The following is a 24,536-nucleotide window of genomic DNA, read 5'->3' as shown; positions in this document are numbered from 1 at the left end:
TCAGAGAGGAAGGGAAATACCCTGGCTTCTCCCCTCCTTCCACCTCCCATGTCCTGCCAGCGCCCAGCAGAGCAGGGAAGGGCAGTGAGTGAACCTTAGGACAAGCAGGCCCGGAATGGCACAGAGGGAGGGGTGAGAAGACCCCTGATTCACAAGGAGGCAAGTCAAGTGCAACCACCATCACATCTGCGGCTATGCAAGAATCCACCGGCAGGCACAGGAGGCACCAAATACAAAGCCCCACCCCACAGTCACACCCTTAGGCCACCGCCCCCACCCCACTCCTGCGCCATCACACAGAGAGAACCCTAAGAGCTGCAAAAGGGTAATCAGCATCTATGTATTGGTCAAACACAGAGCCCTAGGGGTCATGACAAGAAGAGCCTCCTGAGGGCAAAGAGAACTCCTGGCCACTCTACCAGCCTCCCACTCACATCCCCCTAGAGGGCACCCCCCACCCTGGTCCCTCACTGCTACCACTGCTCCAGCCAGCTTGGTGCCCATCTGTGCAGGATCTAGTGCTGGGGTTCAGATGGGAAGGTCAAGCCCTTTCATATTCCTCCGAGCTGCCACTCCTCCCCGGGCCCTGGCCCTGCTGCGCCCTGTCCCACCTGCCCTGGACGTGCACTCACGCGGGCAGTGGTGCTGCTGCAGTTGTAGGCACTCGCGGTCGCACTGCTACCAGTCATGGTGGGGACAGCCATTGTGCTAGCACTCAGGCATGACCCAGAGGTCATGGCTTAGTTCCTGCTGTCTCGCGTCCTGGTGAAGGGGCTTGGGGCTGCCTGGATGAGCCTCAGGGTGCCCAGGACAGGAGTCTATGGGGAGCACTCTGGCTAAGCCAGGAGTTCCTGCCAGAGGAGAGACAGGACGGACATGAACAAGAGAGGCCGATAGAGAAGACTCGTTCTCATGGAGGAGTGCCTGCGTCCCGGCTCTGGCAACAGATGTGAGGAACGAGCCTGGGCCAGAGAGGCAAACAAGGCCTCTGCCTGCAGTTACAAAGCGAACATTCCAATGGAATCAAAGAAATGCAAGCTGGGGAGACAGGGAAGAGGGTCCCACTACTTCTCTGCTCCTGGACAGCTTTGTAGTTCTGACCTGACCTTGACTGCCTGTGACTTCAGGGATTCTAGAGACAGCCCTGACTCAGGGCTCTGAAGAAGTCTCCAGACGACACGTGAAACATCCCAGTGCAGGCCAGCAAGAAAGGAGAGAGGATGGGGTAGGAAGCTGGCCCAGGCCAGGGCTTAGGGCTTAGGAGAGCGGGCCCTGGTCATGGAGCAAAGGGAGCTGGGTTCCAGCATCTGCTCAGATTCAGGTAAGGTGGGCAAGGATTCCTCCAAATTCCCGAGCCTCAGTCCGCTCACCTGCAAAGTGAGGGTCATGCTCTCTCACAAAGTCGATGTGAACCTCAAATGAAATTAGGGATTTGAAAAGCCGTCGTTCAACTTAACGTTACTATCATTAACAACCATAACCTCCACACTAGCCTGCACTACTCTTCCAAAAAGACACACGTGCAGTCCTTGTGAATACACTGGGTGAGGAGGGGGTGTGTTTTTTTTAACCCACATTTCTCATCTCTAGGACTTAAAAAAAAATGTATTAGTAATGTAATGTATTAGCTTCCAAACTTTCTAACTTCCAATCTAAAAATGCCTGACATGACTAGTGGAAAAAGTGGCAGGCTGTCGTGTAGAGTTAAGGGAAGAAGAAATAGGTAAAACGAAGGGACAAGATTTACTTAGAGCTGTTCCTCCTTTCTCTTCGGGATCCCCAGTCTGATTGAGCTCACCCGAGTCTCGGTCCCACGGGATTCTCTGAAGGACACGGAGGGGACCCCTGACTACTTTCCGGAGGAGGTGGTCTCCTGGGGCAGATACCTTTTCTGGCTACTGGCGCCGCTCCCTGGGTCTCTGGGTCCCTGGGTCCCTGCGTCCTCGCGTCCCCGAGTCCCCGAGTCCCTGAGTCCCTGCGTCCCTGGGTCCCTGGGATCAACGCTCAAAACTCACACCACTGCCGTACGGTCGTTTCCACAGATACAGGACGCACAGGACGCGGCGTCTCCTGGTATCCCGGGGCAACGACGGCAGCCCGAATGGGTCATGTTTCGTAGAAGGCGAAAAAGCCGCCCAACGTGAAACCCTCCCCGCATTTTAAAAATATTCTCACGTTTCCTGCAAATAGTAACTGGGCTTCCACCAGTTGCAACATGTGATATGTATAGCCCCTTAGTTGGGACGTCCCCGCAATCATGACTTTAGTTGACAAAACTCATGGGAGGCTATTCCGTGGACTCGTCACCTGAGTGGGAAACGTTCCTGTGCTTTCCCGACACCGGTTGATGACAGAGGGTCAGAATCTCAAGCGGACCTTCATTCTGTGTTTGCAATTGTTAATTAAATTTTAAAGGCCTTGGTATGTCTTATTTGCACATTGCTTTGCAAATGGTTTCCTTTTGTTGTTGCAGAGAATGTGTCCTTATTTCCTGGTGAGTACAAACCAAACTCTTTTGAAGGGATCTGAAGGTTAATGCATAAAGAAGGCATTGCTATACATACTCTGGGTTTGGGAAAGCCCTTTGCTTATTAATCCGGCCGGAGGGTCTCATTTGGTGAAGACTCCTTTGGTGGGTAAAGGCAAAAATCTCAAAGCTCATTGACGGAGAATAAAAATATTTCGCTACACTGGACAGTGATGGGGTGGATGTTAAGGAGAGAAAGCTTAGTGAGTCTAGGGGTAAACCCAGAAAATAAAATATCATTTTGGGAAAGATGGGGTTTACCCGTGAGAGGTAAAATATAGACTTTGATGACAAAGTGGCCTGCATTGCCCTGCAGATCACACGGCCAGAGGCTGGCTAGACTGGAGGGAAGGGACAGGCCAGGGACTTAACACAGTCAGGTTTGGGGTTTCCTTGGGATCAAGGAATGTGGAACTCAGTGAGCTTTGCGCTGGTTTTAGTGTTATTCTCAGAAGCTGAGACCTGACAGTTAGACATAGTGACTTCTGTGCTGTGTGTAGTTTCTACAATGAAACTTTTGTTTTCCCCTCAGCTCTTTTGAAATGATTGGACTGATTCAGCTGGACCTATGCGACCTGTTTCTCCATTTTTAGGTAAAAAAAAAAATAGGGAGCAGTGACTCTGGGGGCAAGGCTTGGTGATGGCCTCAGGAGTCCCAGTGACAAAACCACACAGAGAAGGAAAAGTTCATGCAAGAAGTCACGCGACCTTGTGCCTCTCCAGAGAGCTGCCCAACCTTGGGGGATTCTGGACTTGGGACAGTGAGAAACTCTTAGCAGTGTTGACATAAGAAACATCCAAACCTGTGGAGAATTTTTATGAGTTTATCTGAGTCAAACTGCCAGGAAGCAAGACGTCAATGGACTGAGAAAATGCTGTGGAGAACAGCAGTTTTGCAGCTTATTTTATACATTAGAATCAAAGGAAGAGGTGTAAAGAGATTACATGAAATCTTTCATTCCATGTAAGGGGAGGGAGAAAGCAAAGTAGAGGAATCTCTGGGACCAGATACAAAGTAAACCAGAGAGTCACATACTTCTTCTACATCAGTGGGTACAGGATAGTAAATAATAAGTATTCGCAGCACATAGCGTTGGCATGTAGGGAACAAGATAGCAATGAGGGGCTCTGTGGTTTTATGCTCTAAAGTGGAGGCTGTGCCTGCAGGGCCTGGAAAAGATTATTCTGATATTTCAAAGGTATATCTTAGATGCAAAAAGAGGCCTGAACTGGACTTTGCCCCAAGAGGTGAACAGCATGGAAAAGAGTGGGGCAAGGGGCTGAGCCCAAGGAAGGGAGAGGAAACAAGATTTGCTTCAGAGGTCCCCCTTTTCAGAAGCCCAGAACTCATGGGAGAATATGGGTGCTGAGTCCTAGTGACTACATTCTTCATGGACCCAAGAAAGACAATGGGGAGTGGTGCTGTTTGGTTCAAGGCTATGAACAGGGTGAATGATGATGCAGGAAATTGATGAAGACCAGGATGCAGGAGAAAGGGAGGAAGGAGGAAAGGGGGGAGGAGATGGACTCCAATTCTTGTGGTTGGGGACTGGGCATGGGGTAATAAAGATAAAGCACACTCAGTGATTTGGGCTTCAGCACACACAGAAGTACCCTGTGTAAGCTTTCCCACCACACATCCACACCACTTACCACTCCCTATCCCCACCTCCCGCCACCATGGAATAGAGAAGACTGTGGCTGAGAAATCAGGCAGACCTGAGATTAATCTGAACTCTGCTTCTTACTGGCTGTGTGACCTTGGACAAGTCAAAGGGCCTCTCTGAACCTCATTTTCCTCATGAGTTACCTGGGGATAATTATTGGAAGGCTGATGTAGGAACCAAGTGATCAGGCATGTGCAAAGTACTTGACACCTCGTAAACAACAAAGTCACACACACACACACACACACTCTCACAAAGGTCACTCACTAAATGGGAGGTCCCTATAAATAAACCACTCATCCTGTGTACCCTCCCTACCGCCTCCCAGCCTCTCTGTTGCACACTGGAGAGGTGAGAAGTTTCTCTCCTCTCTACATCCTCCTCTAGTTTCTCCAAGAAGGAGGCTGCCTTGCTGCTGCAGGGTGGAGAAAGACAAAAGGAGATGCCAGAGTAACCTGGAGTCCAGATGGCAAGTCAATCCAGCTCCTACCTCCCTTCCTCTGCTACTCTGACTCCCTTTGGAGTGCTGGTTCTGAAACAGATCTGCGTCCAAGGGGTAACTAATTTACAGGAACGAGATGAGGAGGGGCATCCTCCCACAGAAGCTCCTGATCTCTGAAATTAGTGGAACACGTTTTTCAAACCCAGCCTGAGGTGCGGAGAGTGACAGAGGGCTGCAGCCAAGAGAGCCGCTGGGTGGTGCAGAGCTGGATCAAGGAGCAGGCGTGGAGCCCTCTCTGCATCACAGTGTCATGTTCCCCTGGAGCAGCGGGGTGGACGGGGGGTGCATTGAGAGATTGATGGCACCTCCAGCCTGAAACAGCTGCCATGGCACAAAACTAGCAGGGATTTGGGGATAGACTGCCATATGGCAAGATAATTCAAAGAGAAGAGATGCATTCTGCTGGGGACCCCTATAGGCTTTTCTGACTCTACTGTGCCAACCCCCACCCCCAACCCGATAACTTTCTCCCTCTATTCATAGTCCCCACTAAAAGGCAGACAGGCACACAGGCCAAACAGTAGGGAGAGAAAAGGAAAAAGACATGAGGTTTGATCCCAGAAGACCTGAGTTCAGGTCCTGATATTCTAGCATTTAGTAGCCGAACAATTTCAAGCAAATTGTTAAGCATTCCAGAACCTCATTTTCCTCATCTGTAAAATGGGGACAAACAAGGCTACTATTCAAAATACTTAACAATTGGTAAGGTGTAATCATGACCTATGAGAATAGGACTTAGAATCAGAACAGGGTTCTGGAAGCCCACGTTGTACCAGGCCTTAACCCTTTAGCTGTTGGGTCATGGGGGAGCCTGGGAGTTCGGGGTAGGGGTGCTGGGAAAGCAGCCACAGCAGTGGAGGACTCAGCCAGTGACTATTTACCAACTAGTGTCAAGGCATCTTGAGATTCCAACAATCACTACAGCTATACTGAATAGTATTAGTTGCGAGCCAGACCTAAGGATAAAACCTACCTCACCGGCTGCTGTAGACTCGGTTATGTATTTCGAGCCCAAACTTGAAGTCTTTCCCCCTCTATCTCCTCCACATTGGTGGGTAACCTCTCACCACATCTCAGGGCTCTTTCCTGCTATTCCGAGCAGCGCTCCTCTGTGTAAGCTCTCCCAGCGGTCTTCCCCCCACCCTCTCCTGCTGGCCCTCTAGCTCCAAGCTTCTCTTGCCAGCACCACGGACAGCTCCTGCGGACGCGCCCATCCTAGGCCATCCACTTCTCCAGCCTTCTATCTCTTCTCTCCCCACCCCGGAACCCCGAGGTGTGGACTGAATGAGGGCCATCCCTGAGAAAACAGTGCAGTGCAGTGATTAAGAACAAGCTCCATAGTAAAGCAGCCTGGATTTGAATCCCAACCACACCAGCTTTTAGCTGTACGATCTTGTTCCTTCACTTTTACAAGACCCAGTCTCCTCAGCCCTGGCCGGGTAGCTCAGCTGGTTAGAGCATCTTCCCATACACAGGGTTGCAGATTCAATCCTTGCTCCGGGCACATACAAGACTCAACCAATGAATGCATAAATAAGCGGAACGACAGATCGATTTTCCTTTCTCTTTTTCCCCTTCCTCTCTCTCTAACAATCAAATAAAAAATTCCCTGTATTAAAAAAGCCTCCTCTTCTGTAAACAGGGGAAAGTTTAACAGCTCAAAAGTTGGGAGGTTTAAATGAGATAAAATATTTTAAAAACTTGGCACAGTGCCTGGCTTATTATATGCTCTGCATAAATGAAGAACACCATTATTCTGTGACTTTCCATCCTGTCTAATACCTCAAGTCCTTTCCCATTCATTTCTGAGCGGGATCCTCTCTCTCGAGTCAAGGAGTCATGCAATGGCCCCCAGCTCAGGGCAGCTGGATCCTTGAGTGTGGAAGTTGGCTTGAACTTCATGCATGGGAAAGGAGATCACCTTCGACTGGACCTTGAGATTGCCTTTCAGACCTTTTCAACTTGCGAGTTAATTTTAGATATACAGAGATCACAAAAATAGTGTAGGAAGTCTCCCAAACCCTTCACCCAGCTTTCTCCCCTCAGGTGAACATCTGACATGACCACAGTTGATTGATCAAAACAAAGAAATTAACCTTCGTGCAACAAATAATAGTAGTGAAAGTATAGAATTTAGTTAGATTTGACAGGTTTGTCCACTAATGTCCTTTTCATGTCTCATTACCCAATTGATGATCCCACCTGGAAGTTTCCTGAGACTTCTTGGTCTTTCTTGACCTCAACTCTTTTGAAGAGTACTGTCGATTAGTTTGTAATTTTTTCCTCAGTCTGGGTTTGTTTCTCAGTGTGTGCATTATTGAGAAGCAGAGCAGAGGGGCGACGTGCCCCTCTCAGTGCAAAACATCAGGACACTGGTACGTCTTACTGGTGATGCTAACTTGGATCACTTGGCTAAAGCGTGTCTGCCAGGGTTCTCCACTGTGAACTTGCTATTTCCTCCTCTTTATTGCAGTGATCGTGCCCATGTTGTGCTTCTTTAGCATTATGAGTTCAAAACCAAGAAACCCGTCCTCGAGCTAACCATTCGACCCCTGCACTCCCAGCCCCTCCTCAGAGCCACACCCATTTCCTGTTGTCGGCCTGGTCACTTTCCTCAGGGCTTTCTTAAGCTGAGCATTTGGAGGTGTGTGCAGACGCCAGATGCAAACACACCTGGGGTTCATTAGGGCAACAGGGAGCTTTAGTTCACTTCCGTGGACTTTGGTGGAGGCCCCTACAAGTTTCTTCTTGCATGGGCAATCTGGGAAAATGTGGCCAGCGAGTGTCCACAGGAATGTCCAGCTATTTTCTTCAACATGGAACATTGGATTTTTAAAGATCTCTAATAGCATTTCTTTCACATGGTTGTGCATAATTTCTTCCTAGCCACTAGCGCAGATATGTAAGCGTCCTTCCTTCTAGAAGGCTCTTCATTCCTCCAAGAGTTTGCTGGCATCAGAGATCCTGGCAGCAGAGCATTTACACATTTTTTTCAATCAGTTCAGTGTGAAGAGATTTGCTTACCCAGCCCTTCCCTTTGTCTCCATCTCTGTCTGCCCCCAGTTCATCCCAAGTCAGTGTGTCTTCTCACGCTGCCCCTTTAGACCATGGAGAGGCCTCACACCTCCTCCAACCACACGCAGGCTCCATTCTAAAAAGCTTTTGTGTAAAGTATATTAAAGGCCCCTGGAAACCCTCAGAAGATGCCTTCATCAGTTCCCATTCTCTTTGCCCTCTGTTCTGTTTACTATTGTTCTGTAAGAAATTATTCCAAACTTCAAGTTTCCAAACAATCGTTTTACTTCGCTTATGCATTTGTGGGCCAGGAATTCAGAAAGGGCTTGGCCGGGCAGCTGTGCCTCGTGCATGTGCATCCGGAAGTTGGCCAGGGCCATGGCCATCTGAAGGCTGCGCTGGGCTGGGTGTCCCAGGTGGCGCCCTCACCTGGATGACAGTGTGTGCTGGCTCTCAGCTGGGCACGCGCTGGGCTGTGGATGAGAACACCGAACTGTAGTCACTCTAGCTTGGCAATCTCAGTGTAGAACCAGGAAGGAGCTACACGGCCTTTTCTAGCCTCAGGCAAGATTCAAGGGGAGAGAAGTGTCGCAAAATTGTGGACATAGTTTTACCATTGACATTCCCATCAAAATGGGATCCTCTCACAGCACTAGCGCATTATTCTTCCAAGACCACTTCCCCTGACAGGTTCTTGGCTGCCCCAGCCCCATCGGATCTTCTAGGCTGAAGCTGAGAGTGACTTGTCCCGTTCTTCCGGGATGGAGAGTCCTCAGTTCCCACCTCCCTCAGCTGCTGCTGCAGGGCATCTGGACTCTGCTACTCTGTGACCATGGGAAAGTGACTTCGTCTCTCTGGGCCTTTGGACTTCACCTTTCTGCAAAGTAGGAATGAGGAACACCCTCATTTCTCAGGCTGTTAAGATTTTAAAAGATACTGTAAATAGCAGACTTCGCACAATCGATAATCCTGATTGTGGAATAAATAAATGTAGGCAAGTCCTTTTTCCTCTAGGAGACCTGGTTCACTTATCTCTAAACTGAGATGATTCCCTTATCCCGCTTCCACATCCAGATGAGAGGAGGTTTTAAATGCACTAAGGGAGGGTCAGCCCAGAAGTTAAGGCTTCTGGACCCCAACCTGGGCAGGAATCACCCCGCATCCATGCCCATCTGAGGGGCATTCCCTGTGCGTGCAAGGCACCTGGGTGTGGTTTGGGGCATGAGGGGTGGGGCTGCTATCAGCCAACCCAGCCTTATCAGGCCTGGGCTGACCAGAGCTTGTCGGGGTAGAACAAATAGGCTTTGAGAACCAGGCTCGGGTGTGGGACGGGGGCGGAGCTGCGGGAAGGCGTTCCACCCAGGGGGCAGAGAGCATGGGGAGGGGGGAGCTGCCACCCCCAACCCTTGCCAGGAAATCCAGGGGTGCTGCACACCCCAGCCTGCCCCATGCACGAGGGTCTCTCCAGAAGAGGACAGAAGAGTAGCTTTTTCTAGTTGGACCTCCTCAGGGGGCGTTTTGCTGTTTTTACAGGGAGAGGCACCTACTTCCGGTTTCCTCACTGGGGCTGCGGGTGCTAGAGCAGGCCCGGTCTCCCAGAGGACTGTTGCACGGACGCAGCCCTCCCGGCACAGCGCCACTCGCTGTCAGAAGCCGTCTGCAGGCAGGCAGCACCTTTAGGCTGTGAGGGGGCAGCCGGGCGAGTGCAGGCCACGAGGCTTTGGAAGAGCCACGCCCAGGGGGGTGGGGTCTGTCCGAACAGGAGAGGAGGCTGCCGGGAGGACTACCTGGGGACAGGTACCTGAAGAGAGGCCTCGGCACAGACGAGCCAGGGTCCGGGTGCCATGGCCCTTGTGTTGACAGCAGTCCGCCCAGGCTGCTCCAGAGGCCTCATAGCCATGCTCAAGGGTGCTGGGCGTTGGGGAGCTGGATGTCGGGCTTAAAAACCTGAAGTTGACTTGGGCCCTTTCCTCACCCTCACTGCTCATCCAAAACGCCTCAAGTCTTGGTCATTTTCCCGCCAAAATGTCTACAGTCTGCTACCTTATTTCTGACCCCACAGCCACCTTTCAGTCCAGATGTCGGTGAACTTCTTTACCCAGTAAAAGGACTCCCCGCTGCCATAGCTGCCTTCTCTGGTTTGTCCTCCACACTGCAGCCAGGTGAGCTTCCTGGAACAATATAGTTGCAAGCTTCGCCGACCTCAAACCCTCCAGGCATTCTCCAGGCCCTCAGGATACATGCATCAAGTCCAAGTGCATGGAGCACAAGGCTCCGTGTAGTCGAACTCCTGCCCACTGCTCCACCTCAGCTTGGCCAAACCCACGTGCAGGGACAGCTTCGTGGTGCTGCCCTGACGGTGGTTCCTTCAAGCCCCCAGCCTCACCCAGGTCTCCAAGGCTTTGCATTTACTGTGTCCTCGGCCTGGACACCTCCTTGCTCTCCCTCTGAACACCTGCCATTTGAACACCTCCTTGCCCTCCCTGCATCGTCCTCATCTCCAGGAGGTTTCCCTAGTCCCCAGCCTCCCCTGGCGCTCAGGCGCACGGGTGTGAGGCGCGCCACACAGCACATGGTGTGGACACCCATCTCCCCGTGCGGCTCCCGACCATCCAGTTCACTGAGGGCAGGGACTGCCCCTTTCCCCCACTCTGGCACAGAGCCTGACACAGGGTGTCTAGTAAACAGTGACTGAATGAGTGAGTGAGGATTGCAGCTGTGGGTGCAGCAGTCTTGGGGGCTGAGCATGCGCCCGAGGGGAGAGCCAGGCATTGGGTCAGCAGCTGCTTGGGCTTAGGCTCTATGGTTGATCTTCCTCTGGGTCATGACATGGTGCAGAGGGTGGGACCAGCTGGGCTCTGGAGGGAGGGATCAGGGCCAGTACACTGCAGAAGCGGAGGATGACTTCTCAGGCTGTTTCTCCTTGTCTCCCTGCTCACACCGTCTCTCAGACCTGAGTCCTGGATTCCCAGCAGAGCTGCAGGGCCCCACCCTCACCCCGAGGTTGGTCTTTAGAGGGGCTGAATCCAGACAAAGGTTTTTCTGAACCTTTCCAGTCTTCTCTGTCAGAGAATGGATTTTTTTCCCTCTGTGGAGGCCCAACTAGAACAGAAAGGCCTGGAGACACCAAATGGTTTTGTGTCCACAGGGCAGAGTAAACGAGGAGGTGACCACCATCACCCCCCTGCCAAGCAACTCTCTAGGACAGGATCTCTCTCACTCAGAAATGCCTACAGGCATTTCATTTGCACATTCTGAGAGAATGTGCAAATGAGTGAACAAGAGTACCTTGACCTTGACCTCTTATGGTTGTCACCATAAATAAATTCACGGACATCTGGTTCCTGTGAGCCTGGTCCATGTGAGTCTGCCACAGAGGGGCGAGTCCATTCCAGATCTTCCAACAAAGCAGATGTCCAGGCCTGCCGAGCTAAGTAGACCTTCCAAGTTCACCAAGGGAAAGACTGCGGTATACAAAGCAGGTCTTACGGTGGTGGGAGGAGGGAGAAATGGGTAACGGGGAGTCCAATGTGTGGTGACAGATGGAAACAAGACTTTTGGTGGCGAGCACGCTATAGTGTATGCAGACATTGAATTATAATGCTATGAAAGTTATATAATATTATTAACCAATGTTACCTCAGTTAGAACAAAAACAAAACAGTGGGCCCGGGAGCCAGAGGCATAGGTTCAAATCCTACTTCTGTCGCTTGTGTTGCATAATATTGGGCAAGTGATTCAACCTTCCTGTGCTTCTGCATTCTCATTTGGAAAGTGGTATAATTATAGTGTATATCACAGGGGTCGTTATGAAAATTAAATGGGTTCTGCATGTGAAGCACTTAGAACAATGCCTGGCAATGGGGAATCTTCATTATTAAGTGATAGCAGTATTTTTTTAAGGTGAACATATGTAATTTTTAAAAATTTTTTAAAGATTTTATTTAATTATTTTTAGAGAGGAGAAAGAGAGGGAGAGAGAGAGAGAAACATCAATGTGTGGTTGCTGGGGGCCGTGGCCTGCAACCCAGGCATGTGCCTTGACTGGAAATCGAACCTGCGATGCTTTGGTTCACAGCCCATGCTCAATCCACTGAGCTACACCAGCCAGGGTGTGATAGCAGTTTTTATTCCTTACAGCCCATGGGGGCTTATTCCCCCTGCCCCCATGACACAGTCTCCAGGGAATGAAGTTTTCTCTGGACTTCTCCTCCATGGGGGCGGGGGGCATGGGTAAGGTGAGAATCTGAGCCGTCTCCCCCAGCTCAGCGCTCTCTGTAGGAGGACAGACCCGGGCCTGGCCCTCCACAGCGCGGGGAGTTCTGATCTGCTGCGTACACCAATTTCCATGGTGTAAATTGTCCCACCACAGCCTCTACCAACTGGTTCATGAAATTCCTGAACTTTAACAATTGAACCACTGAGCCTGGGAATCAGCTAACCTGGAGCGAGCACAGAAATACCTGCCTTGGGACGAAGAGACCAAGAGAAAATGAAGTAGGGAGGGGGGTCATCCCGTTTGGGCCGCACACTGGGCCTTCTCTAGATTCAGCAATGTTTCTCAGAATGTGGTCTGTGGACCACCTGCCCTGTTTGGGGTATTTGGAAAAGTAACTTCATGGGCCTTGTTCTGGATCTCTTCAAGCACCATCTTGGAAGTCGGGCCAAGGGTAACTTTTAAACAAGCCGCCCAGGTGATTCTGAAGTCCGAGCGCTGCTAGGCTAAGGAGCCCTGACTCAGGTGGGAAGTCAGGAGGGGCTGCAGGCAGAGGTGCACTCTCCGGAATCTCGTCCTGCCACGGCCCGTTGTCGCAGTGAAGAGTCAGAAACCCAGGCCCCAAGAGAGACCGCAGTGAGTGGAGTGGACAACACCTTCACTAGAGCACAGCCCGTGGTTCTGGATGTGTGAAGTGCCCGCAGACTAGTTACCTCACCTCTGTCTCCGACGCAGCCTCGGGGTCGGCATGGCGAGGCCTGATCTGGCATAGAGCACAGCTCTCTGCTGGGACCTCACAGAGCTGCTGGTGAGGCCAGCCCTGCAGAGTGGGTGGAGCAGTGGAGGGTTTGCCCCGAGGGGAAGGTGGGCATGCCCCAGGACGGGCCCACCCCTGGCTCCAGACCACCCATGTACTGCACCCAATCAGCAACCAGGACTCTCTGGCTCTAACAACTTAAATAATTTTTATTACAAAAGGAAGAAAAGACCAAAACATCCCCCAAATTGTCCCATAGGCTTCCCCCTTGGCGCCAATAAATAAGGTGGGGGAGACTGACCAGAGGAGGGGCGGGGGTCACGGTTCAGCAGAGGAGGGGGCTGAGCCTGGGCAGGGGCGGCAAGAACATCGAGCTCACTCCCCCGGGCCCGGGCGCTGTGATCACATTGGCTGGAACACAGAACTCCGCCTGCTGACCGCGACAGTCTCTGGATGTGCCCCGAGGAGTGTGGCCAGGGAGGAAGGACGTGTCTCAGGATGGCCAGGAGGGCTGCCCCACTCTGTGGCCTTCTCAGTTCCGGGCAGCGCTGAGTCCAGCCAGCTCCCTGCTGGCTCCCAGGGAATCTAGCAGCATCAACTGAGGTGCGAGCCCCCCGATGGGGGCCCTAAGACAGATGGAATGGGTTCTCCCCGTTGGGGGAGGCAGGTATGAAAAACCGTAGTGAGAGCCGGTCGGGTTGGGACCCATCGTGCCAGCCTGGAGGTCTATAGGTGAGGAGGACAGAGCATTCCCCTTGCCAGCTCAGCCTCCATCTCTGTCACCACATCAGGATGGTGGGGGTGGGGGCGTGGGACACGCTGGCATCATCCAGTCAAGTCTCAATGGTGCATCTCTGTGGTGGAGGAGATGGTGGGATCCAGGGCCCCAGGCTCAGGACCCTCCTGGTGGGGAGGCCTTTGGATCCAGTTGGGCAGCTCCGGGAGGACAGTGGAGGGGTCTTCTCAGCTGCCTGGCCCGGCCATGCCCAGCGAGTGGAAGCTGCTCTCTTCCAACAAGAGCCGCCCCAGGCGGTACAGGAGCTGGGGGTACCAGTGCACACCCTCCCCCGGGGTCCAGCTGCCCCATGTCAAGCTGTGAAACAGTCTCAGGGGCCAGAAGGCCAAGTGCGCCAGGTGGTGGTCAGCCACGGCTGCGAAGCAGGAGGCCACCACGTCCTCTACCACCAGCGTCCCGTGCCTCGTCAGTGGGGCATAGGCCCCAAGGGCGATGTGTGTGGAGACAGCTGCTACTCGGGCAGGCTGCAGGCCTGGCGCCCCAGCCACCAGCACGTACTGGCCAGGCTGCACTTGGCTGGCAAACGTGGCCCGGAAGTGGGCTGCTGGTTCTGTGTGATTGTTGGCAGTGAAGAGCAAGTGGGCGGGTGTGAGTGCCAGGCGTCTTGGGGGGTCCTGGGTCTCGATGACCTGGAAGACCCTCAGCCTATCTGGCTCCCGATCCAGGAAAATGAGCACTTCGCTGAAGGTGGGGTTCCCATCCTCCCCCATGGCCAGCACCCGGTCGCCCGGCCTCACGGCTGACAAAGCCACGCGCGCCCCACTCTCCAGGCGCACCTGGGCTCCAGCAGGGAAGCAGCCGCCTGTCTTGGCTGCCGCTGAGTGTTCTGTGGGAAGAAGGGACATGAAGGTGTTACTGCTGTGACGCTCGGGTTCCCAGTGACAGCACCCCTCCTGAGCCCAGCCAGACCTCCCCTTGCTCCCCAGGAGCCCCCATCACCATGTCTTGGCCCCTCTCCCCACTTTCCTTGCAGACTTGAACGCAGTCCAACCCACAGTGTGATCCCTGCCCTCCTCCCCAGTCTAAGCCTTGGCCAGTGAGAGGAGCACCCTGTGGCTCCACTGAGCGAGAAGAAAACGGCCATTGGAAGTCCAGATGGAGCCACCCATTTGCTCTCAATCCTGACAGTGTTGTGGAGCGGCCAGAGAGGTCAGAGGTCAGAGGTCAGCTGAGCCAGGCAGTGATCTGCTGTGACTGGACACCCAGAGAGCTGCAGCCTCTCCTCCGGGGTCTGAATGTGCCATTATTTCTCACCCCTTAGCCAGACACTCCCCCAGAATTGCTCTCTGAGACTGACACCCCGAGTTTCGTGCCAGAGCTGGCCCCTGGAGTCTATACAGAAGTGAGAGGAGGACCAGCCAAGGGGTGAATACAGGCACTGGGGAAGCCCCCACTCAGTGGCCAGGGTGAAATCATTGTCTTCAGTTCGTGTGCTGGGTCAGTCCTTGTGCAGGAAGAGGACACGGTGGCATCAGCGGGTGGGATGGAGAACAGTGTTTGGGGGCTAGGGACAGTGAATGGAAGTGGCCACCCTGGGAGCTGGCACCCGCCAGTGTTGCAGGTGAGGGGCCCGTGTGACTTGAAGTGGACACTGTTGGCAGGAAAGTGCTGAGGGGGCGGGCAGGGGTGGGGCCAGCACTGTGGGGGGCGGGAATTGGGAATAGTCAAAAAGCAGGGCCTGGTTTCTGTGTGCAGGGTCTGCAGTACGGCTACTGCCTGTGCCAGCGTGGAGGGCTGCGCCCACAGCCCAGGGGCGGGGGGGGGGGGCGGCCGGCAGTCACACGGGAACCGTCCGAAGCACGCGTGACCGGGTTCGGTGTGGGGAACAGGGACACTGACAAGATCTGTGAGGGGCGGGGCCCCAATGCCTGCCCATTCCGATCAACAAGGCGGCAAATCTGGGAAAATCCACTTTATTGAGTCCATTCTGTTTATTCTGGCCCTGGTGGCTGGCTCTGCCCCAAAAGGCCCAGCTTCAGGGCCCTGAGGGAGAGGTTGGGGACGCCTGCACCCCCCTGGGAGGACCAGACACAGTGTCCTAAGTGGCCTGGCCAGCAGGCCTGGTTGTGGGCTCTGAACCTCTGGGCCCTCCCTGGCCCCTGACCACCCACCCTCCTCCCTTCTGCACCATGCTGGGTGGGGACTGCTGTCTCTGTCACAGCCTGGCTTCCACATCGGTTCAGCTTGCTCTGTCTTGAACCTCCTGCAGTGGGCTCTGTGCTGTGGACCTCGAGGTTGGCCCCCAGTAGCGCCGGGAACGGGCCCTGTCTCCCTAGGCTCTCGCCATTGACACTACCGGGCCCGGGAGGAGCAGGCGGTCACAAGCAGAAGTGGGGAGCGCCGCCGACGTCCTCTTTCCCGGGGTTCCCGCCTCCAACCCCTGGCGGGTCTCTTCACTTTCTCGGCGGCGCCAGCCGGCCCTGCGCCGCCTGCCCATGCCCTGCGGCCCCGGCCCCGGGCCCAGTCCCCCGGCAGCGGCTCACCGGACTTGACGGAGCAATGCACGTGCGCCTTGGACTCGTAATACACCCAGTCGAAGCCGGCCTCCACAGCCAAGCGCGCCAGCAGTCCGTACTTATTGCGGTCGCGGTCCGACGTGGTGATGTCCACTGCGCGGCCCTCGTAGTGCAGCGACTCCTCCGAGTGGTGGCCGTCCTCGTCCCAGCCCTCGGTCACCCGCAGCTTCACGCCGGGCCACTGGTTCATCACCGAGATGGCCAGGGAGTTCAGGCGGTCCTTGCAGCGCTGCGAGAGGAAAGCACCGGGTTGGGGGAGGCGCTGGTCGGCGTGCGGGTGGAGGCTCTGCCTCGCTCTCGCAGAGCGCCCGCCCGGGCTGGGAAAGCGGGCAGGGTGCGCGCTCCGGCTCTCTCGTAGGAACGCAGAGCCCTGACTCGCTTCCTGCCGCTGCAACTTCTGGCTGCCCCAGGGCCCTGCGACGCCTCCGATCTGGAGGTCGCGGCCAGCTGCGCACCCTTGGGGCTCCTTTATCTGAGAAGTAGCCCCTCCCTTCTGAACTCTTTCTGCCCCGCTCGGCGTACCGATTCCTCCACAGACCCGAGTACACCTTCCCAGCGCCCAGTCCCTCCGTCTCAGCGAGGCACCGGAGACCAGGGACGGCCTGCTACCTGTGAGGGGATGCGAGCCGGGCCGACCGCCTGGGGCTGGCCTGCGAGGCGTGCAAGGCCGGAGACGCCCAGTAGGTGTCACCGTAGCCTCAGGGCTGAGGCCCGGGGACACCAGCCCTGGAGGCACGGCAGGTGCGGAGTCCCCGCAGCATGGGGGTGTGTTGGAGGGAATCTCGGTACCACCTGGATCCCTCGGGCGCCAAAAAGCATGCCTTCTGGGACCCGCTTATGTCCAAAACCTGCCCGCACCCGTGCCCGAAATACCACAGCCCTAGAGCCAGAAGTTGGTGGAAAGGCTAGTGCCCGATTTGGCCCGATGGAGGGCGACGCCGAGCGTCTCCCGCTACGAGGGACTCCCGGGGGCTTATAAATAAAACATGCAATGTCCCCTGAGCCCAGACCCCTCAGAGCCTCTGCGCTGCCCGCGTCTGGGAAGAGACCTGAGAAACCCAGCCTCTAATTTCAGGGAGCCGGCTCCACCCTCCGCCTCACTTGGGATGGGAGCAGAACCGCGCCCCCGGTAAGGACGGCAGAGATCACCCCTCTGTGTTGACTCCCCGCGAGCCTGCAGCCCAAAGGACCCGGCACTTGGCTGGGGAGGGGCCGACGGGAGAGGGGGCCCTTCCACGGTCCTCGGCTCTTAAGTTCGAGGTGCTGCCAGGCTTCGGCAGCCCGTGTCTCAGCCTACCCCCACCCGCAGAGCCCAGGTCCACAGACCCTTGGACTCGGTCTCCCAGGAGCCAACAGCGGTTAGGACCCAAAGCCCGGCCGTCCACCGGACCAGCGGACCAGCTGGGACGCTCACTGCCTCAGGAAGGAGCTCCGCGTGCTCTCGCCTCCGGGATCCTAGCTCCCCACCTATGCTCACTGGCGCGCCCCTGCTCCCCGCCCCTTTCTCCCCGCCACCCCCTCCTCGGGTCCAGAGCCCGGGCGCGCGCTGTCAATGATTGCCCAGCCCGTGGCCCGGATCCTTATCTGCATTCCTCTGCGCCCAGCCCGGCCCGGCCACCAGCCAACCTTCGCCCCGACTCTGGCCGTCCAGCCCCGGCGCCAGGGCGCATGCTGAGGGCCGTGGTCTAGCTGCTTTTCCTAAAGCACAGGACGTGGGCTGCCCGGCTGTGGGGGAAGCCCCGGGAGGCCGCTGAGGAAGGGAACGTAGGTCTCTTCCCTTGCGGACCCCGTTGCAGGGAAGAAAGTTTGCGCCTCCTCACCAGACCCCCGCCCCTCACTCCCCACCCCCCAAACCCCAGCGCGGATCCGAGCACGCAGAGACTGGCTTCAGCTCCGCTCCCTGCCTCTTCAGTACCGGCACCCGAGTCCCTCCCTTCCAATCCAACCCGTTACTGCCACCAAGCCCAGGGATCCCCCAAGTTCGATCCCGGAGTCCGAAGGCCCCTGCCCTCTACCCTTCGACCGCAGCTGTGCCGCTCGGTTCACTAGGCAGACACGTGCGCTCTCCTGGCAAGTTCTCTCCCACCTCCATCTTCCTCGCTGTTCCTTAACCCCACATCCTACCCGGACGCTGCTCCAGGAGGAGGCAGCGCATCAAACCAAGAGCGCGCGTGGAGGAAAGGCCGCGGGGCCCCTGTGCCCGGAGCTTCTTCGTCTCGGGGTGCCGAGTGTCTTCTAACTGAAAGAGACCCAGCCCTGCGGTGGGTCAGGCCTGGAAGGACCGTGTGGGTCCCAGAGGCACACGGGAGGCAGCCGGGTCGAGGTGCCTCCGGGTGCCGTGTCTGACCGGAGCTGCCAGCGCTCCCGGGCCGTGGGGCCTCGGCCAGCTGGCTGGGCCGTGGCGCTCAGCAGCAGGGGGCTCTTCTCGCAGCCTCCGGCGAGCTCGGGGATGCCGACACTCCCGCTGGGACCCCTGGCTGCCCCATCTTGGGCATGAGGCGGTTGGGCTTGGCGAGAGGGGCAGGTGCCAGAGGGCGTGCCAGCCAGTCGAGAAAAGGTGCCAGAGGGGCGGGTAGGGCCGGGCAGGTGGCGGTGCTTCGGCGGCGGCGCCCTGGGAGCTGGGAGGGCGGGTCGCGCTCACCTGGGTCATGAGGCGGTCGGCGCCCGTGTTCTCCTCGTCCTTGAAGATGATGTCGGGATTGTAATTGGGGGTGAGCTCCTTGAAGCGCTCCGAGCTGCGCGCGATCTTGCCTTCATAGCGCCCGCTGGCGCCCAGGGTCTTCTCGGGCACGTTGGGGCTGAACTGCTTATAGGCGAGTGGCACGAGCTTGCGCGGCGGCCGCCGCCGGCTGCCCACCACCCGGCCCGGCCCGCAGCCCCGCGCCGCGGGCACCAGCAGCAGCAGCAGGAGCAGGCAGACCCGCAGTCGGGGCCGGAGCCGGGCGGGAGACATGGCCGGGAGCCCGGGAGCGCGGCGGGCGAGGGCGCCTGGTGGGCTGAGGGGTGGGCGAGTCGACCCGGGCCCTGCGGGGGCTCAGGCGTCGGGGTGGCTCCGGGGGGCTCCGGGTGGGGGCGCCATGGGCTGCGCGGCGTGGCGCAGGGCGGGCAGGACTCAGGTGCGGGGCGGGGGCCCGGGGCCCTGGCTGGTGGCGGCGAGCTGTCCCCCTCGGCGCCTCGACTCTGAGCTGCCCGGCTCGCCCGCCGCCAATAAATAGGCCGGCCCGTTTGTTTTGGCAACGCGGCGGCGGCGGGGGGCGGCGGACGGCGGGGCTGCGGGCCGCCGGGCTGGGCTGGGCTGGCCCGGCCGGCGGGTTGGCGGGCCCCGCGGTTAGCACCCCGGCCCGGCGGTCAGGCGGCTCGGGCGGAGCGGGAGCTGCTGCCGTCTGCGGCGCAGCCCGGGGCCGAGTGAGAGGGGAAATGGAAGAGATCCGGGCTCGGGCCCCGCGCAGACCGCACCCTGCCCATGTCCCTGCCTCCTTGTGTGCTCGACAGCGAACCTGCGGCAAGGGCAGCACAGCCTCCTCCCCCTCGGGCGGGCGGCCCCCGGCTCTAGCCAGCCCTCGTCCCGCTCGCTCCTCCGCCGCGAGTCCGCCCGCCCGCCCGCCCGCTGCCCTCGGCGCCCCCTGCGCTGCCTGAGTTTGCCCTCCCCGCCCCGACGCGCCCCACCCGCCCTGGCCTCGCCTCTGGGCTCCCCGCGGCTCCGGGGTGCCCCGCCAGGCGCAAACCTCCCGGACAGGAGCTGCCACCCCCACGGCGACCGCAACCCGCGGCGCGGCCGGACGCGAGGGGCGGGGGGCTGTGGCCGGACCGCACAGCCGCCTACGGTGTCCCCTGCGGGGAAGCAAGCCCAAAAGGCAGGAGGCCACTGGTAACCTGGCGCCCCACCCCGGGCCCGGGAGACGCTCCCTCTCGGCTCGGCGGAGCCGAGTTCTGTATCAACTCGGCGCACATCCCACGGCCCGCGGGCGTGAAGCTGGGAGTGGGGCGTCCGTCCTTGGGAGAGTCAGCAGGGTCTGGGGGCCTGGAAACGCTGTTAAAAGGGGCCAGATGGAATTGCAAAGGGACAGGCCAAGGTGCAGAGGAGTGCCGCCAGAACAGAGACGTCAACAGGATGCGGGGCTGCGCGGCCGCCACCTTCAAGAGGGGCAACCCAGATCTCGGTGGCGGGGCTTGCTAAAAATGAAAGAAAAAAAAAAAAGATGCAAAGCCAGTGGCAACCAGGAGTTGCTAAATAATTGCTCTTTTAGATCTGCTTTACACATTAGCAAGGACATAGGCTATGGAGAGGCAGCCGGAGGAGGGAACGTGGGTTGTGTACGTATGTTAATACACAGGTGTGTTAAAAACAAACAAACAAACAAAAAAACCCAAACTGAACATTTGACTTGGTTGAAATGTATTCTACAAAGTCATTAGCAATAGAAATAAAGGTTGAGAAATTAGAAGGTTTAAACATTCTCATTACAAGAATATTAATACAATAGATACAGTTTTATTGCTACTTATGTGCCTAGACCATGGAAACTACATTACCATAGCAAGTATTCTGCTTGCATTATTTAATTTAAACTCACAACACCGCCCCCAATAAACAACCCCACTCACAAGCTCACATGAGCTACAGTATCCCCACGGTACAAGTGGAGAGTAGAATTTCAGAGAGGGTAAGCAACTGGCTCCCGAGGAGCAGGGAAGACTTGAGCCCCCGGCTCTGCCCCCAGGGCTGACGCGTTGGCCCTCACTGGGCAGCACCCCTCCCCCAGCACAGCCTGTGCGTGGGGCTGGCGGTGGGCGGGGGCTTTGCATAGATGCAGCCCATTTTCTCTGGAGCAGTTTTGTGAACAGAAGCTCAGAATTGGGAGGGACTCGGGAGAGTGCTTACCCCAAGCACTTGGTATTACGAGAAACTGAGGCCCACAGCAGGGGGGATTCAGGGTGGCCCTGCCACCAGTGGAGTGGCACGCGTGTCCCTTGGAAACAAAAGGCATTGTTTCCTTTTCTCCCCCTTGGCTCCCACGTCCTCCCCCCTCCTCACGCATCCTCACGTTAACATTCGGCCCTAGGTCTCCAAGTCGCCCATCATGCTGATGTTGCTTCTTTTCCTGGAAAGCTTTCAGAGCGTGTTAACCTGTGTTTTCTGGGTTCGAGAATTATCCCCGCCCTGTCTCTGCCTCCCACCCCAACCGCGCTCGGATTTCTGGGGCAGACCACGCCGTCAGGTCAACACCTCTCCCAACCCAGGCGAACGAACGGGAGCTCCGTTTTCATGGAGTTCCAAAGGAGGGAATCCTGTAGGGTTCCATGGCCACCTACCCCAGCCTTTTCTAATCACTGTCTATACAAGTTTTGCCTCAAGTTTAATCTTCCTACCTCTCTGATGAAAATCCATCTCCTTTCCTCTTTTTCTGGCCTTAGTGACCAGGGCCATTGTCCTGATTATCTCGCGTGCCTGTTCTTGAAGAAGGGTCAGGTTCCCTTTCAATGTCCTTTCCTCCAAGTGAAAGACGACTTCTTTGAGATCCTCTCGGAAGTTCTACTCTACAATGATTTATTAACATTGCCTTTCTTCTAGGGCGTGTACTGGGAGAAGCAGATGGGGCTGACATTAACCAAATATTTTCTCTATGACAGGTGCTTTAAACACCTAGTAAATCTTCACAAGCACCCTTGCATGCAGTCGTCATTATCCTCCTTTTACAGATCTACAGCTCCAGAGCTTTAGAAATAAAGTAACTTGCTTGTAATCCCATAGCTAAGATTTGAACCTGGAGATTTTTTACTTCAAAGCTATATATAGTCTTTTCTCAGGACACCGTGGTGGTTCAAGAGCTGAAGCTCAAATTTAGGTCAGCATCAGTCCAATCTCTTTCAGCGGAGGAAGGGGGAGAGGAGGGGAGAAATTAGGAGCATCCCGATTTCTACTGTAGCGACCTTGGAGCACTTTTTATCTGACTGGGGCCTAAGGACAGAGATCATTTCTTGGCTGCTTATGTTCTTAGCGGCTCAGTAGATGAAGGGTAGCTTTTGAGTTGGGCCAGTCCATTAGATCTATCAGAAAAAGGCTGGCTCTTTTTCTGGTCACTGCCAGGGCCTTGTCAGCAGGGAAACTGGAGAACTGAAGTGTCCACAGTGGAGCCACCAAAGGCCTGGGGTCTGGGCAGCAGTGACAGAACCTGACCCGGGCACCTCACATCTGAGTCCCGGGCCAGTGAGTCACGTCACTTTTCTTCTCTCACTTTTAGAGCTCAGCACCCCGCAGTCATCTCTATTTTGAAGAGAACAAGAAAAAGCTACCTCTCTGCATAACCTGATGAATACTAATTTGTTTTTTTTTTTTGCTCACAAGAGTGAAAGTTGGAAAAATAGTCTGGAAGGTAAGGGGATGGGGGAGGAAAACACACCCAGAACCTGATCATTTAACATCTGTTTAGTAGACTACCGTGTTAGTGTTTGCAGCCGATCTTGAATGTAACGTTATAGTACAAATAGTGTATAGTGATATGTTCATATATGTGTGTGTGTGCGTGTGAATGTATATATATATACACACACACTCTGTGTAGGTGCGTACTTCTATATTGAACTAGTCTTTTTCTCCACATCCTGCCACTTGGCCAGACCAACCCTGCTCTAAAGCCATGGTGCGGAGCCACAAGCAAACAAGTGTCGGGAATGCAGTTAGTGACCTACCCTCCGGGAGCTCCGTGCACGGCGGCTGTGGCTAGTAGAGGAAGCACTGGGCCTGGACTTGGCAGATCTGTGCCTGGACACTGTCTTTGGTACCTGCAACCTGCATGGCCTTGGGCAAGTCCCTGGACTTCTCTACATTTGCATTTTCTCATCTATAAAGTGAAAATACCACCTACCCCATAGGGTTCATGAGAGGGTTAAAATACAAGCTGCAAGTACAGATATTATGTAGAATTCATTGCTCTTCTCTGCTGGGCCCACTAGCAGTAGTCCCAGTTCGCTGGTGCCTATTGCCCATGTAGGGGGGTAGTCAGGATGCTCGTGTATGTGTGCCCCAAGACAGCAGTGGGGATTAGGAGGCCCTAGTTCTTTCTACTAGGGAGCATCTGCCTTGTGTACACCGGTATAGTAGGTACCTAAGGACAGAAAGTGCAAACAGAAAAGTAGAAGATACGGTCATTGTCCTCTGGGCATTTACTATTTAAACCTAAAGACACATCACGAAAATAACAGGCAGTGACAAAACCATGAACACCACTCATGAATGACCACAGAATAATGTATGAGAAACCAGTTAATAGATAAGATGAACTTGGTCTAGAAGAATATGGAGCTAAGAAACAATCATGTACACCCAAAACTAATGTAATATTGAATGTCCACTGTAACTGAAAAAAAATTTAATTAAAAAGAAAAAAGAAAAGAAACAATGAGTCCGGAGTGAGATGTCTTGGAGAAAATCAGTGTTGAAGGAGGGACAGGAATGATGACAAGAATGAAGATCCTCAGAAAAGGGCAGCCAGCGGTCCCGGCAAAGATCACGGCACTCGTACCAACGAAGAGCCCAGCTGAACGATCTGGCGAAGGCGAGGATCCTTAACATCAGTCGGCGTAACCTTTGTAAAAAGCTTACGAAGTTGACGGCCGATATCTTCGCCTCATGAATGAGAAACTGACGTTCAGAGCTTGTAGGTGGGGAAGCTGGAGCTGGAATCCAGCTTCTTTGACTCCTTAATAACCCAGGCTCTTGGTGAGTGATTCTCGGTGAGGACAAGCACACTGGGTTGTTGACCTTTGTTCAACTCACTCATATTCTCTCTGAATCGAGGGGACTCCTCTGTTATCTTGATCGTGGGCTTTTAAGACCTCACACTCTGTTTGCCTGACCACTTCCCCGACTAGTGGGGGGCACTCTAGCCTCTGCTGTGGATTTTTAACAGAGGTTAGCAACTCCACCAAACCTCCCATATGCAGAAATGGGATCATGTCTGCCTTTCAAGCCTCAGATCAGTCCGGAATGCGTTTGGACAACCAATTAGAGCCACTCCAAACGAACAATGCTTTGAAAGTTAGCTATTGATTGGAAATGGGAATGTCAAGTTACCTTTGCCCAAACAGTAAGCTCATTACAAGGCACTTCAGAGAGATCCAAGCATTGAAGACCTGGCTTTGATGACTTTGAAAGGGGAGGAAAAGGCAGCAGAATTAGTGACAAAGAGGATGTGTGTTTCCCCCTCATAGCAGAGACTAAAGATTGTGGGAAACTCTTATAGACAGGAAGCTATCCGTATAAATGTATGTCTGTAGGTGGATAATAACATGCCTACTAAATAGTGGGCTTCATTTCCACCCCAGTGTCTCCGTTTGGGAAGAAATTGTTCCTTAAAGAGAATCATGGAAAACGCCAGCCCAGTGAAGGCTCAGGAAAGGGGGACAGGAGTACCTCTCTTTTAACACTCAAGCCATGCTCCTGACATGTCTGTCGGTGTTCTGTGACTGCGTTCGCCCTGGTCGCCTGCACTATCTCACCAGTCTCCCTTGGCAGAGACAGTCCCCTAAGGGTGCTGGGG

The 24,536-nt window shown here is 55.2% G+C and overlaps 2 protein-coding genes and 1 long non-coding RNA gene across 3 annotated transcripts in view; 1 reads left to right on the top strand and 2 right to left on the bottom strand.

The window, feature by feature from the left end:
* The window catches only part of CFAP65 (cilia and flagella associated protein 65), a 34,828-nt gene extending 33,440 nt beyond the window's left edge, over window positions 1-1,388 (bottom strand). The window contains 2 exon segments of the mRNA XM_045852308.1: window positions 633-818; window positions 1,371-1,388. Of these exon segments, the coding sequence (XP_045708264.1) occupies window positions 633-818; window positions 1,371-1,388 (204 nt within the window).
* An 11,485-nt stretch (window positions 1,389-12,873) lies between these two features.
* On the bottom strand, window positions 12,874-19,331 carry IHH (Indian hedgehog signaling molecule). Its single transcript, XM_045855713.1, has 3 exons — window positions 18,638-19,331; window positions 15,964-16,225; window positions 12,874-14,306 (listed from the first exon to the last, which is right to left on the bottom strand). Exons 1-3 carry the CDS (start codon window positions 18,947-18,949, stop codon window positions 13,648-13,650), a joined length of 1,233 nt encoding a protein of 410 aa, XP_045711669.1. The 5' UTR covers window positions 18,950-19,331; the 3' UTR covers window positions 12,874-13,647.
* Window positions 18,127-23,490, top strand: LOC123829798. The gene is made up of 3 exons (XR_006787651.1): window positions 18,127-18,707; window positions 22,239-22,370; window positions 22,615-23,490. It is a non-coding gene; the product is annotated as an uncharacterized LOC123829798 (long non-coding RNA).
* The last annotated feature ends 1,046 nt before the right edge of the window (window positions 23,491-24,536 follow it).

This window comes from Phyllostomus hastatus, unplaced genomic scaffold, assembly GCF_019186645.2.
Source record: "Phyllostomus hastatus isolate PE091 unplaced genomic scaffold, TTU_PhHast_1.1 phas_contig_137, whole genome shotgun sequence".
Taxonomy (NCBI): domain Eukaryota; kingdom Metazoa; phylum Chordata; class Mammalia; order Chiroptera; family Phyllostomidae; genus Phyllostomus; species Phyllostomus hastatus.
Note: the sequence above shows the minus strand (reverse complement) of the source record. Positions and strands in the feature narration are given on the sequence as shown.